This window comes from Falco punctatus (assembly GCF_963210335.1).
Source record: "Falco punctatus genome assembly, chromosome: 8".
Taxonomy (NCBI): domain Eukaryota; kingdom Metazoa; phylum Chordata; class Aves; order Falconiformes; family Falconidae; genus Falco; species Falco punctatus.
The window spans coordinates 59,470,784-59,486,364 of record NC_137588.1 but is presented as its reverse complement, the minus strand read 5'-3'; the positions used below and the strand labels follow the sequence as shown (position 1 = coordinate 59,486,364).

Below are 15,581 nucleotides of genomic sequence, written 5' to 3'. Positions count from 1 at the left end.
CCTCTTGCCTTTTATAATTTCAGGAAAGCACAGGGGAAAGGAGACTTGCACTAGCTGAACACCACTGTTGCTTGCTTTTCAAGTGAGTTATTTTTACCTAAAAAATCCAGGCAGCCCCAAGAATTGCTTAGGGAATTCAAAACACAGAGAACACAAATAAATAAGCAAGAGCTACAAAACGGCTACAGAAAGTTATTACCCAGCACAGGCTCTAGTTATAAACCAATACTCTGTAGACCACGCACCTAATTCATACCAACCATTGGGTTACTACAGGCATATTCCCCAGCCTCCCACAGAGCGTAACACGTGCTTTGCTAAAGCGAAAGCATCAAAGCAGCACATGCTTCCCTGCTCATCACTGCACCCGCACACACCAGGGGAAGAATCGGGCCCAAAGACCTGCATCCCTCTCTCACCCTAACTGCAAAAGGCAGGTGAAATTCTCGGTGTCCCTCTGCCAGCTCACTCAGCAGGGAGTAGTGGCGAGCAGTATTTGTCTGCGCTGCTAAGCTGCCCCAGCGCTGCTGTGTCTCGCCCAGTGCACGGGACTTGTGACTGCAACGGGGAAGGGAGGCAGGACAAGCAGTTGTGCCTGTGCTGGGAGATGGATTTAGGGCAGTGGGAAAAACAGCCTTTAAAGCGAACAGTGCATAATGCAGTGATTAAATGTGTTACAATGCATAACCTACCATATACACAGTTAGCTGAAGAAAACAGCCCTTTGGCTCGGGGATTAGCTATGCAGCACCAGCTCTGAGGCACGGAAATACTCTCCCTTTAACCAGCATTGAGCTCATGAGCAACAGCGTTTGCCTGTAGGACATGCTTGTGTACAGCAGCCACCATGAATTAAATTAGTGCAGAGAAAGACCAAGTGGTTTGTTTTTCATTCTCCACCTGGGTCTCGCACTGTTGTAAACACAGTGACCCTTCCAGTGTCCCTTCTGCAAGTGCTGAGACACCAGCAGCACACAGCACTGCTTCAGTGGCTGGCCACCGAGGAGCAGATTTCACACAGCTGAGAACAGTCAGAATCAGCTGGAATACATTTTTAATCCTTGGACCACTTCACAAGGCCTCACATGGGGCTCTTCTGTTGCAAGAAATGACAGAAATGTAGATGTCTCAAGGATACCCATCTACCTTGCAACTCTGGGCTTGTCCGTTGCTTTCATTTGATGATGCCTGGAGCTTTTAGCCTGATCAAACTATTTTATCATCATTATCATGGACAGCAGACAAAATTTATGCCACTTCCAGTCAGAAAATATATTATACAGAAAATGTTTATCAGCATTTTGTACTAGAGCTTATTTTAGTGACGCATACCAGATGCTATTTTGCGTATTGTTATTAAACACAGAGTTTGAATCCCATGGTACAAAACAGCAGACACTACATGCTACTCATATTTTTGAACTTTCAGTTCCAAAATCCACTTCCTAAACAGAGATACGGGTTGCAGAACACTTTCAGTTTGTCAGAATATTAAGGTCTTTCTGTGAAGAAGTTTCTCCCTCTTTGTGCCTGGCAGAGACATCAGAACCCGCTGGACCATTGCCATCCTCTGTCTTTCTCAGCAGGTTGGACAACATGAACACAGCTTGCAAATAAACAAACCCCAATAGGATGACACTTTGTGGGAAAAAAACGTAAATGTGAAACTGCAAAAACCATGTGGGTGTGCACATACATTTTCATAAGCAAAAACTCCTCACATGCCTGTGGGCGGCTGCACACACTCACATGCAAGCACTCGCACGGGCTCTGAAGGCAACGTTTTGACTTATGAACTGGTGCTCCAATGAACTCTGCTCTTTCACTGGGTTATTACCAGCAAGAAACAGGATCAGCTTTCAGTAAAAACAAGGTTTATGTTACTCTTGTCCAAAAGGCAAATATTTTGTTCTCTCTTTCCTCCCAGGAGACTGAGAGGCTAAATTCATTAAGGACTGTGAGATCGATGGATATTATGAGGAAGAATAAAAATGAACCTTAATGAAATCTGTTGTAAAATGTTTTGTCTCTATAAACAAGCAACTGTTGACTACATGTAAACATAAACAAGTGATTAATCAAGCTTAGTTTCACACACACCCAGTGCTGAATTAATTGACAGAAGAATGTGATAAAATAAAATGAGCGCTTTCCCATTTTTCATAAAAATTTTGCAGGAGTATTTGTATGAGAATTGAAAACTGTTGTTTTGTAGACCAATATCAGCTTGATTATATTTAGCAGCATTTGGTAATGTTCAAGTCCAGCTGTAAGCTGTTCATAACAATCACTTAGGAGAGCCTTATCATAATGTTTGAATTGGTAGAAAGGCTAGAATTAACTCAACAGCTGAGAAAGAAATTAATTTTACTTTGACATTAGCTAATGATACCAGTAAATGAGTGATATTTAAATAAGCACAAATAATTAAGTTGTTCACCTTTAATTCATGCATTTCTGAATGGAAGTATCTTGCTCCAGTAACATGCCTCAGCCAAAACAGAACCCACTTCCATTCAGAATAAAAAAAACATAAGGCACACATCTGAATCCCACTGGAATTGATTTGGCTTAAGTGCCTGCTCAAAGTTAAGCATGCGCTTAAGTATTTCCTTGAAGTCTACGTGGAACTCAGGCTACCTCATGAGAAAGGTGGGGACAAACACAGAAACGGAGCTTCTTAAGACACTGTTATTCTGTTCCTGTATTCCAGGTTTAGCAACTGTTCATTACAGGAATGACTGCACTTCTGTGGAGCGCATGGGAGAGGGAGGTGACAGCTCAGCACCAGGAATCCACAGCGGAGCCGGCCTGTGTGGCAGCTCCCTGCTCCCTGTCCCAGCATCGCCGTGCAGCAGGGTTCTGCACCACTCCACACCACCCCACTGCTTTTCACTTAGGTACAAGAGGATTTATGCTACTGGTGAAACAAAACGGTGCTGCAGGGACTACAGATTTGATGTCATGAAGAAATAATGAGAAAAGATTTAATGAGCGTTCAATTGTTCTGAAAGCGATTTTTAGCATCTGGAAAAAAGGAGATGTTTAATTAAAAGCACAAGCCTTTTGAAGATGCAATACGCTTTCCAAAGCACTCAAATATTCAAAAAAGCCCACTGTAAGAGTAGCCTGCACAGCTTTACAGTCATCCTGATACACATGCGCATCACCACGAAGCTGCAGTTACATGAGTACTTCCCCTCCCCTCCAAAAAAAACACAACAAAATTACTAATACTAAAAAAAAAAAAAAATCTATTCATAATAATTTTACTTCCAGACAAAAGAAAACTGACTGTCCCAGAAGCACTTTGAAGGATTGACTTTTCACCTGAGACCATTCTGTGGCCCAGCTAAGGCCACCTGCTTGGGAAGGTCTATGGTAGAAAATTCTATCAACTCTGGAAAAAAAAGGTTATTGCTTGTATTTCACACCAAGGACATGTAAGAGCATTGTTCATTAGCCTTCACCGAATCATCCCAGATGATTTATTGCACTGTTATAAAAATAGAAACCTTTAGATTTATCCTAAAGTTTCATATTAAAATTGCTGCAAGGATCTTACTTGCCTGTGCTAGCAAAAATCTGCTTCATCAGCTGCACCTATGGTTGGGCAGGGTGACACCCAACGGCCTAAGTTCACTCTCTGAAGACTTGTTTTCTCATGAGTGCATAACCTTGCTTCTTACTCAAAAGTTGATTCACAATTGAATTCTCAATCTTTCCCTTCCCAGAAAAGCCCCATGAATCTGCAATGTGAAATTCAGAGAAAACCCAAGACAGGAGAGAAAGACAGATGTATTTATCATGCACAGATGATGTAGGAAGGAGACAAAAAATATTGTCATCAGTGCCTTACTGACTGCAAAATAAGGGAACAGTAATTAATCAGCAGGAGTACATGCTGAGAGGAAATATTGATTGAATTTGAAGAAACTTCAGTTTCCTGAAGGAACTGTTCCCCTGCAAAGGTAACCAGGAAAGTTTCTGTAAATTAGAATGGCAACCAGCCAACCTGCAGCCAATCTGAGTGTCATTTCAGGCAATCCAGAAAAATATACACCAGATGTACGTTGGTTTTGAAAAAGTAATTTAAATACATTAGTAAATCAATGGCATTGACAGTTTGATGGACTATGATGGAGTAGTCTTCCTCTGAAATATCATCTCTAAAACCTGCAAAGCTCTGGCAACTGAGTTGCTACAACTTTATCATATTTTTAACTTCTTAATCTTTTCCAGTAACTTCTAGTGTTTGGTTGTTTACGCTTAAATTGACATGGATTTCTCTCCTGCTGAATCGGCCCCCAACCCCTCAGGACTCCAGTACGTCCCATCAGTGTGAGGAAGAGGAAAGGCTTTTGTCCTTCTGCATTGTGGAGGGGCAGATGTCACTAACAGGACTGAGCAGCAGTTCTGCTCTGACGAGGTTTGGGCATCTGTCAGAAAGGAGCTGGTTGCTTCTGCTGAGTAGTAGCAGCAACTTATTTCTGTCCTTTTACCTGACTGGTATGTGTTGATGGCCCAGGGGATGTTAGCCATCCTCGACATAAAGGAAACAGTAGTAGAATTAAAAAAAAAAAAAAAAGACAGAGAAAAGGATGGGTTTTGCCCCAAGAAGTACATCATGGGGTCACAGAAAATGATCCCATCTTTCAGCACCAAGCCACTACGCTTCTGAAGGTCTGACTGCAAGGAAGCCCAAGTATTGCCCTGGGAAAGGGATCACGAGTCTCCAGCAGAGGCTGTGAGTCCGTCCACCCCGTCAGCCCAGAGCATATTCATGATGGGACTTGCGTCAGATTGGGTTTGGCCATTCCAAGGGATTTAATTAGCAGTAAAGAAACAACAGTCTGCCTGGTTTAAGCACATTTGGAGAGTTACCTTGCTGTCTTCCTTCAGTAATAAACTGTTCTTGGCTAAGGTCATCTTTCATCTGCACAGTAAATAAAACTGTCAAGTAAAGCTGAGTTTCTGTTTCTCATCAGTCAAGCAATACAATAAAACTCAGAGCAGCATATTTAGGCAATGATTTTGAGAGAGAAGGCAAACATAAGGAATTTTTAGTATAATCATTTCCTCTCCGTTGATCAACATAACAGACACAGTAATTTAGCTGGGGAAATGGATATTAAAGCTTACAAGCCTGATAATCAGATTGTCTTTAGAGGCAAAAAATCAAGCTGGTTTTCCAGACCTTGCCATAACCATTCATTAAATACTTGCCATCTCTTCACTTAACATCTAAAGAACCTAAAGAACTCTAAACACCTAAAGAATATTTAAGCAAAAACCCAGCAGTCTGAAGAAAAAACAACCTCCCCTAGCATGCCTATTTTATTCTAGTTCTATCATGTAGGAAGTTTTACTGCTGTCAAGCAACATTTCTCTTCTTTGTAAGAAGGAATTCAACTGGAAATATTAAAATATTTTCAACATGCTGCTTATTTTTATCTAGAGAAAGATAAATTATTATATGCATGCAAGTACTAAAAGCAGTTGCCAGAAAAAATAGGGTTTATTCCCACCATACCTGCAATACATCAACCACTACATGACAATATTTCTTTCCAAAACAATTAGCCTAATTTGTAACGAGCTCGCACAGAATTTCACAGTACTACTCTGCTGCAGATTATTACTTGCCTAAAATATGATGCTTACATTTTTCCAGCACATAACAAGTAGTATTCTTTGAGAGGGGAAAACCAAGTAGAAATATTACACCCTTTACTCTGTGATTCTCACAAACACCAGATAATCCTGCACCAGTCAAAACACAATCATTCAGGCTGCCAAAAGAAGTATTTACTTTTCCCAATATTCTGATAGCGTTTTACGTAAACACAGAGGCAAACCTGGTACGGTCTGAAATCAGACTAGAGCTCTGCTGTTCATTTCATGTCCATTCTCTCCCAGCACATTCCACTTCTTAAAACCCTGCACGTCAGCAGAGCCTTCATAAAAGAAGATGCATACCTTGATCTCTCCAAGGCTTAGGAGGCTGTGGGTTTTGTTTATTTGCATTTTTTAAACAGATGGAATAAAATCTCAACTTCCCTTACTATAATACAAGATAGATACCAGCATATGGAAAATGCTAGAAAAAAGTGCTGTCCAGTCCCCCTTGCCGTACCTGTTAGCACAGTTCGAATTTACTTCCACATTTGGGAAAATGCAGATTTTTTTCTTTATGCATGAATCCACCCTCAAAGCAATAGAAAATGGATCTTCCATTAGTCCTAGTTGTCTTTTGGGGAAGATCAGCTGCCCGTCCACTTCAGGGACCTCTCTGCTGCTGTCCTGCAGCTCCGTGTTGGAGCTCTCTGTCTGGGCAGCCACGCACATTAACTCGGGGTACTGAGATCTCCAACAAACCAACATGCAGAACAACCGCATTTAGGAGACTATGGCCCCATATAGATTCATTATGAGAATAATTAAAGTCAGAGCAAGTTTGCCCCCAAAGTCTCAAATGGCTAAAGACGACCACCCGCTCAGGCGGTGTGCCGGGCATGAAGAGCTCTTCATTTCTGGATGGAGACAGGAGCCACGAAGAGCCCCCCTAGCCCTGTAGAGCCCCATGCCCTGCACTGCAGGAGGCTCCCTACACCCCGCTGGGACCTCCGGCTCCACAGCCCCAGCCCCACTTCTCCAGGTTCTCCCCCGCAGAGACTTCCCTCCCAGCAGTCCCTAACGGACCTGCCGACGGTGGGAGTAAATCCCAAAGCCCTTGTGTGGTGCAAGGTCCAGCACGACCGCTGCCCAGCGCAAGCCCCTCATCCTTGAGATGATGACTGACCCACTCAACTCCAACTCCATGGAGCTTTCAATTGGTCCACCTCCTGTTTCACTGGGGAGAGAACAGCTTGTCCTATTTCTTGTGAAAACAGTGCCAGAGACAGGAATATTTATAAGGGACTTGTATCTATCTATCCAAACCCAAGCATTCAAAAATCATGACTCACAATCCCCTCCCAAATCATAGGATTAAATTAACATATCATGGGATTTTGAAAGATGCTGTCTTAAAAATTATGGACTACTATACACTTTGTGTTACTCACTTTATTTACACAGTCAGAAACAACAAAGTTTTTATCAAGAGTTAAAAGAGCCAGAAGCTCACCTAGGGAGAAAAAAATCATCACATATTCATGAGATTCCTGGAGGCTGGACCTTTAAAAATAGTCCAAGTGTTACAATTCATCACATGTAAATTTATGGGACTTGGCAACAATGCAGTTGTCTCCAGGGATGGTGGAAGAGGGGGAGTGCTCTTGGTTAACCTCTTTTTTTTTTTTTTTTCCCCCAAACAGTTACAGCATGCTGAAAGTGCCCTACTAAGTATTTCCTAAATAAGCTCATTGATTAATTTAAAGCACTATGGAAACACGCAGCACAGCATGTTTATCAACACCCAGTCACTAAATATTTTGACATTTGTTAACCAAAACTAGATGCATTCTGGAAAAAGACAAACTGGAAAATAAAATTACAGTTTTTGAAAGCATGTCCTTTCCATGCCTGTTGCCTAAAGCAAATCAGAGGTGGGAAGCCAGGTTTAATAAAAAGTAGCAGAGAACAGACCAGTTTCAGAGTGGACATTCAGTGGTTCTGTTAAAGACAAAGAGTATTTCACGGGGGAAAAAACCTGTACAGTATTGTGGGCTTTGTTCTAAAATAAAAACTAATCTTTAATCAGTTTTACAAATCAAAAGATGGTGGATGGAAGGGAATATTACTACTCTTAGGATTTTTTCCTTATTTTTAAAATTTGAAATATGAAAAATCACAACTATTCCTACCCGTCACCGACACCTGCTGTTCCAGACACGGTCAGTGCTACGGCTCAGCCTGGCCTGCCCGAGTTCAGCCTCACTTTTGCTTTTTAATCCTACAGTGCTGGCTGATGGCTATTATGATTTTGTGCCTTTGTACCAGTGCCTATAAACTTCAGCCCTTACACAAGCCCTCAGCACAGGAGAGGTGACAGACGCAGAAGTCCGGTGGCATCACACACTGCATGTAGCTTTGCTGCCAGCCCCGGTGAGCAGCCCACGAGCAGCCCTGCCATCCGCTCCACAAGCGGCCACGCAGCACGGCGCTGCATTTCAGAGAGGTGTTTTCAGATGCTGCTGTCAGAGCCTTCCTCTAGCAGGTACCACATGCCAGTAACTGGAGCTGATCTACAATTTCTGCCTTTCTGTGTACCAGACTCCTACTCCCGAGGAATATTTACCATCCAAAACCAAAAATACTGCCATAAGGTGTGAATAAAATCAAGTCTCTTTTGTTTAAGAGGAAACACAGTGGCTGGCTGATATTTTCCAACACTGCAATACTTTTATAAACAACTACTAAAAGAGCAACTTCCATCCTATGATTATGTGATTGTGGCATTCAAATTCCTGTATCCCCCAGCTCTGCTCCAGAACAAGTTCAAAGGCAACCAGAAGAGCCCAACGCAGCCTGTGTCAGTCACAAGGTACATGGACCATACTGACGGCCAAAGTGAGGCAAAAAAGTTAGCTGAATGCCATTGCTTGCTTTCTTTTTTCTCCCCGTTCCAACTTGAACATTGAGAAATTTATATTGTTCACTTGACCCTAACTTCAGTGCCCCATCTCTGTGATTCAGATGGTTTCTGGGGATTACTAAATGCAAGAATAGAGTGTAGAGTAGCATTCTTACAACAGGTACCATACTCCTTCTCTTTTGAAAATTATTAAGGTAGCCATAGTAGAGGGATGGGGATCACTGGGAAAATTTCTACAAAGGACATTCTAACACACTGCATTATAGTTTAAAACATATTATAGTAAAATAAGATAATACTAGGGTATGAGTGGCAAATAACTGTAGTTTGGTACACACATTTGGAACAAAAATGTAGCTCTTCTGTTGTTTCCACTCAAATGACCCAGTTAATCTCAGTGTTAACATCAGCTGTCAAAACATGCACTTACCAGATCTGCATCCTTTATTCAGAAAAAAAGGTGCAACATCCAAGCAGTTACTGGAGAAATAGAAAATACTACATAGAACAGGTGTTTATGTTTAGCTCCCGTTATTCCATCACTGTCTATCACATACTTAGTATGTTAAATTCCACACTTGGAAACACATAAATAAGAAAGTTTGTGTTCATATCTGAAGATACCATTATTTCACGGCTGGCACTAAATCCAGCCCAGTGAAGACACTGTCAGCGAGAAGCCTACGTACCATGTCAGCCTCCACGTTCTTGCTGCAGCTTTTGTAAAGCCAGCACTTCTACCTGTCCCCAGCAGGCACAGGCACCTCTGCACTGCTGCTTTCATCCACCACCCCCTTCTGCTCTGACCCAGGGACTCATTGGGACGCATGACATTATGCTATCTCCAGAACCAAGGAAACTCTTTCAAGCACATACAATTCCACCATCCTGGAGATGGTTTTGGCTGCTGAAATGCTTGCTTACCCCAGGTAAATAAAGTGTTCAACTCCTTCCCTACTTTTTCATCCACAGAGGAATAAGAACACATTTCCATTTTCAAGAACAACAAAGTCAGAGATAGCAGATCACATTGGCTACATGCCTTCAGCTACACTTTATATATCAGCTGGCATTAACATCTCTGCCTTACCTTTATACACGGCATCCGCATTCTCAATAGGAAGCTCCTTCTTGGCAGCTGCTCTGCGATAGACCACGTGCGTTCTGCCTCCTCCCTCTTCCTCCTCCTGGGCCCCCTTCTCCAGAGGTTCAATGAAGAACTCGTCCTTGTCTGTGCGAATCATGCCAGCCTGCAGCAACAGGGCAGAGATCGAACATTTTGCATTACTGCACATACAGCAGACGTTGTAAGTAAACAGTTACAATATGCTTAAGCACACTTTAGTGCTCTCTAGAGAGCAATTAGGATGCAGAGAGGAAACGAGGTGAATTCTTTATTAGAGCAAAACGAAGCATCACTTCCCCAACTTGACAAGAAAGGACAAAAGATACAACCCTGAACCAAAAGGACTTCTCCTTGCACCACATGAGCAAAGTACAGGTCTAAGGATCTGTCTAGGAAATACACTCCATGAGAAACCAGCTACAATGGAAGTTACTATGACCTTAGCTATCTGTCAGGCCCAGACCGCTCCAGTGCTTACTACCTTCTAAATAAAGGATCAACTAGTTCAGTGTCATAAGTGGATCCTGATGTGCAGTTCAACAGTCAAAAAACAGAGCCTTTCTGTTCAGAAGCAAGATGGAAAAGTACTCTCTTACATGCAGACAGCTAAGCCTGGTGATTATTTACCCCTTGATGCAAAGGGTTTCGCTGACAAAATACTCTTCAAGAATTAGCCACAACTAGTTTAAAAAAAGGTGTCAGTAGTGCATTGCTAAGAGATAAAAACTTGTTCAGACATGCTGGTATGAAAAAGAAAAATTTGCACTTCTACAGAGCACCTCAAATGAACATCACCCAGATGATTCTCACCATGTTCAGGGGAAACCCTCATAAAGACTGAAAACTTTAAGAAGTCTTTCATTATCTTCATGCAGGTCAATCAACTTGGGCACCTGGATTGCCTGAATTTGTCTCTTCTTGCAGTCCTGCCCTACTGCAGAAGGTCACAGCAGCCAGTAGCTGCCTTGCAGAGATAGTTGGCTTGAATCAGTTTTCCTGCATATGTTTTCACATCTGTGTTTGAGAACTTAAAGTAATGAACTCTTAGCTTGTAAACAGAAAGTCTTACTATTAACGTGAAAGAAATTGTTTCAATTATTATTGAGAGAAGCCCCAGATCCAACCTTCAGAAACTCCTTCATCATACTCTTTCCCACTAAGCCCACTGATGATCCTGGAGTCACTGGCCTTTCACACTGGGCACAGCAGACCATGTTGACACTGTGACACACATCATCTTGCTATCTGAGCTCCTGGGAGCCAAAACCCTCTGCTGGGTGAAGCCCCACCTCAAGATTCCAGAACCAGTTTGGCTCTTTTGAACTGAGTGCCCTCACTTGAAAGAAGCATCCTCTAAACACTCTTATCGTATCCCAGCACTGAAGTTCTCATACAATGCATATTTTTCTTCTACAAGCAGCAAACTATATTCCTACTGCTATAAATACAGTATGTTCTTTGGTTCCCTCCTTGGAAAAATGTCAGGTTCATTTGTCATGTCTTAACTTACATTAGGCAAGATTTCCAGTCCCAGATTTCACATATATATAATGTATACAAAAACAGATTGAAAGAGAAGGATTAAAGAAGCAAAATTATATTGAAGCAATTTAAACTGATGCCATCCTGCCTATATAGAGGAAACTGAATTCGAAATCCTGTCCTGTTTCTTATCTAATTTAGATTCCACATCAGATACAAAAAAAGGTGAGACAAGCTCAGCAGCTCAAGGAAGCTAAGACAACCGAGAAAATAAGTGCTGAACCAGAGAGACAGCGACTGATCTTTTACTGTAAAGAGGAATACATAAAAGATTCAGAATTTATGTCAATCTAATCTATATTTTAATTGTATACACGCACACTTCTTCTGGACATTAAATATTATATCCAGAAAATTTGAAGTATTTTTATGAGAAATGCACAACTAAAAATTAAGAAGAAACAAGCATATGCATGCTCAACTGCACAGAGTATGATGCACACACCATACGTACGCCCAGGAGAAATACACAGAGCGCTTGACTGTCATGTGAAAAAAAAAAGTGATTTTGCTTTTTGCTAGTAAGCTGCATGGTTGCACATATGTTCATGTGTATTTCTGGGTTTATTAAACCTACTATTAATTAAGCAGCTCGTGCCAGATCTTAAAGTGCAGACCATACCTCAGGATCCTGGTGCAACCACTGCTGTACACTGTATGCAGCAGGAGGTACTGATGGGAGTTTGGAAGAATTTTGATCTTCTAAGAAAAGTAACAGATAGGCAACTTCTATAATCAGTAGTTGAACTGATTAGACAGAAAAACAACTTTTATAGGTGAACTTCAGCTTTCGGGGCATACTGGCCTTTTGGAAAAGAAAACATCTGGTCAGAGTGAAGACTCCCCCCCTAAGAAAATGAAGGCTACACCCTGGGACAGACTTGTAAGACTAAGCAAAAGAGATTTGAATGCTGATTCCCAAGACATAAAACCAGCGGTCAAATGCTGATGTTTCCTGCAGATCATTGTGCCTGGTGCTCACCCTTTTGCATGCAGGGGGATTCATGTGGCACTGAACACTGCCAAATAGCAGGACATCCATCAGGGCCTTGTTTCATACTCTGCTTCTCGGACAGACACAACACCACGATGAACATCCCCATGGCAGTATCCTCCCCAGTTCCACTGGAGTGTAGAAAGAAACAAATTGAACCTTCAAACACAGCTGAATATTTATTTTCTCATTTTAATCTTGGGACTACACTGGACTTTCTCTTTTCCTTTAGTCCTGAGAAACACATCAATTATTTTTGGTCAGAATTATTAGGAAAAAGTTAGTGTGTGTTTGACTTGTTAAAGAATTAGATATATATATTGTATATCCTACACAGTCTTTGATTTAGCCAACACATTATCATGAAATAAAATAAGAAAAAATAGCTGGTTAAGACTTTAAAAAAATTCATTTAGACGGCAAGGCAGAGTTCCTACAGCAACCCACAGTTCAAGCCATCTGCCTAATAATATACCCACAGTTATAAATTATTCATTAAGAAATACGTGGGGCTCCTGAATGTCTCCACCACACACTTCCTTGCTGCTTCAAGCAAGACATTTAACCTCTTTACTTCCATTTCTCCACCTCTGAACCAGCATAACAACAGTCTTGCAAGATAATTACAAGGGCTGCTTTGTCTTTTTTTTGCCAAGTGCTTTGAACATGAAAATCTCAAGATGAATTGCCTAATGCATTTTTTCTGATACTACTCAGAACACCATCAAACAGCCACCATGAAAGGGAGATTGCTTTTAGTCACCAACTCAACACCAGTGTTGCACACAGCCAAGCAAGCAACATAAAGGCATCTGGCAGCAGGGGTATGCTCATGCCCTTTACTCATCAGTCCTGTTCTTACCCACAGATGCCATCACCCTTGTGCCAGTCAGTCATGCCAAGACATCTGTCAGACAACCATCAAGTTTATGATGACAAGAGAGAGCATTAAAGTTTCTGCAATTTCCTGGAGAATGCCTCTCAATGACTAAAACAGAAATGCTGTATTGTTTGATCAAATCTGTGCCTTCCCTTTGACACAGGTTAGACTAGAAGGACTTCAGAAAATTCTTGGGCCATTGTCTAGACATTTACTCCAGAGGACGTGAAGGCAGAATTAAGCCTTTCAGTTACCAGTTTCCTCAAGTTCTGAACAGAAGAACTGTAGTTACTTTCACAAACTTAGAGCTTAAAAGTAACTGCTAGCAACAGCATTTTTCTATCCTGTACAGCTCATCACCCACCCCAGGACTGCCGTATTTCCAGGAGTTACGGATTAGCAGTCCCTCCCCTGCACTGCCACCCTGAAGCCACACACGTGCTGTGTAATGCAGAACTAGGTGTGGGATTGAGCACCTCTGTGGAAAGGATTTCCAGTTCTCAAAAAAAACACTGTTACCTCTTCCCCTCCTCTTCTGGGAGTTCTAACTTGAAACTAAATTTAATACGGGAATATTGCTAAATAACAATAGCAGCAGCGACTGTGTCCTGTGACTAATAAAAATATAGATTAATTGAAAAAGTGTTTGCCTTTGGAATGCACCACACTGTAGCAAAAAGCCTATAATATCCTACCATTTCCCAAAGTGGGACATCCCCAGGCCTTCCTTCCAGGGGTTTCCAGAGCCCAGCTGCAAATTACTCAAGTCAAGCACTGCTTAGCACTCATTAATATGCATTAAAGACTACAGCAGAAGACAAAAGGAAACTGCAGTTCAGAGAATCAAAACCTCTAGTAAGGTTAGTAAGGCAGTTATTTAGAAGTGAAAGCCACACGGGAAAAAGTTCATAAGGAAGGCAGAGAGTGACTGTCCTGTCTAATTAAGACAAGAATTACATTGATAAGCCACTAACGAGTCCATTGCAATACATAGGGCCAGGGTTTAGAGCTCCACTAATCTCTTTTTGGGGTAACAGGGCTCCCGCACATCCCTGAAGGCCTGCTCCCAAGGCTTTCAAGAACCTCAGGATCTACAGATACCCGCACTGGCAGCGGCCACACGGGCTGTCTGCCCAAGGTAATTACACTAGTCCCATCCACCACGCGGGAGACCTCCTCTCCAGCCCGGGAGACCTACCAACAGTCTGCCACCACACCACAGAGCTCAGCTGAAAAACAGGTCTCTTCTCCAGTCTCCTTAACATCCCCAACCCCTCTTGCATTTCTAAAGACATTCTTTAAAAGTCTATTTTGACAGAAAGACTGCCTGTATATTTGAATCTACAGAAAACTCCAGGTTTTAGAGTGTTAGATCCTGTGGATAATTAAATGTCTTGCTGGCTCTGCACTTGGTGAGCAACTTAATTGTCTCCTCATTGCCATTCCCATCACAGCTCCCTGTTCTAGGCTGTAATGAAGTAACCCATCTAGCTGCTACTTCAGGACTCCAGAGCCTCAGCCCATCCTGTAACTGCGAGTTTAATTAATGTTCATTTTCTTCCTCATTAGTACAGCTTTACAAAGTTTCTCATTGCCATATAAAGAAAGATTTACTTCCCAATCTCCAAGCACATGATACAGATAAGAAGCTAAAAACTAGATGTGAACAAACCTGAAATTAATATAAAAAAATCCAAGTGTCTGCTTAGTTAATTAAATCTGTAACCTTCAAAAACAGTGTTTCAGAAACTCTTAGAAACGGCACTTCTGTAAAGAAAGAGCACTCTATTTTTTTTTAGTGTTTGATTCTGAAAAAGGTAACAAGCCACATGACATATCTGTGCATGAACAAAGTCTAAATACAGTTCTGAATTTCAAGTGATCTTCTTGAGACCAAATGGAGGTTCAAACTATCTGATATTTAACCTCAGCGCCTGGGTTCAGAGCCTGCACTCCCTGCACTGTCAATGAAGCCTCCAGAGGGGAATTTGCAACATGGGATCCTCTCAACAATCAATTCACAGAGAAGCAGAGAGGAGAGACCTGCATTTCACTGTATAGTTGCCAAAAAATACTCTGTAGATTACTTGAAAGAGAAAATATTTATATTTGCAGGGCAGCATATTGGACAAGGTCTTGTTCTATTTTTATATCAGTACGCCTGTACCCTAAATACACAACCACATGTTTGACCAACACTGGCACTAGTATAGCAGAGAATCTGAAAGCAAATTTTACATGTTATTTTTATTTATGATCCTTCCCTAGGCCTTAGAACCACAGGAACATCCTTTTGCAAACAACAACAGATGTGTCCTCCCAACACTAATGTCAAGTACAGAAATATTAGTTCAATTACCTTAGAATGAACCTGATGCACTAGGAGCTCCAATGAGCGGAGCAAGATCACCCAGGATGTCTGCAGCACAACTAAGAATATAACACGGACCTTCCAAACTCACCCCTGCCCACATGGGCTCTCTCAACATTTTCAGTTCCG

General features: G+C 41.8%; 1 protein-coding gene across 2 annotated transcripts in view; it reads right to left on the bottom strand.

The window, feature by feature from the left end:
* The window catches only part of ADAMTS2 (ADAM metallopeptidase with thrombospondin type 1 motif 2), a 252,659-nt gene that overhangs the window by 109,378 nt on the left and 127,700 nt on the right, over nucleotides 1–15,581 (bottom strand). For both annotated transcript variants that reach the window (XM_080398419.1, XM_080398418.1), the window contains one exon: nucleotides 9,630–9,789. In XM_080398419.1, coding sequence (XP_080254545.1) covers nucleotides 9,630–9,789 — 160 coding nt within the window. The remainder of the gene's footprint in view (nucleotides 1–9,629; nucleotides 9,790–15,581) is intronic.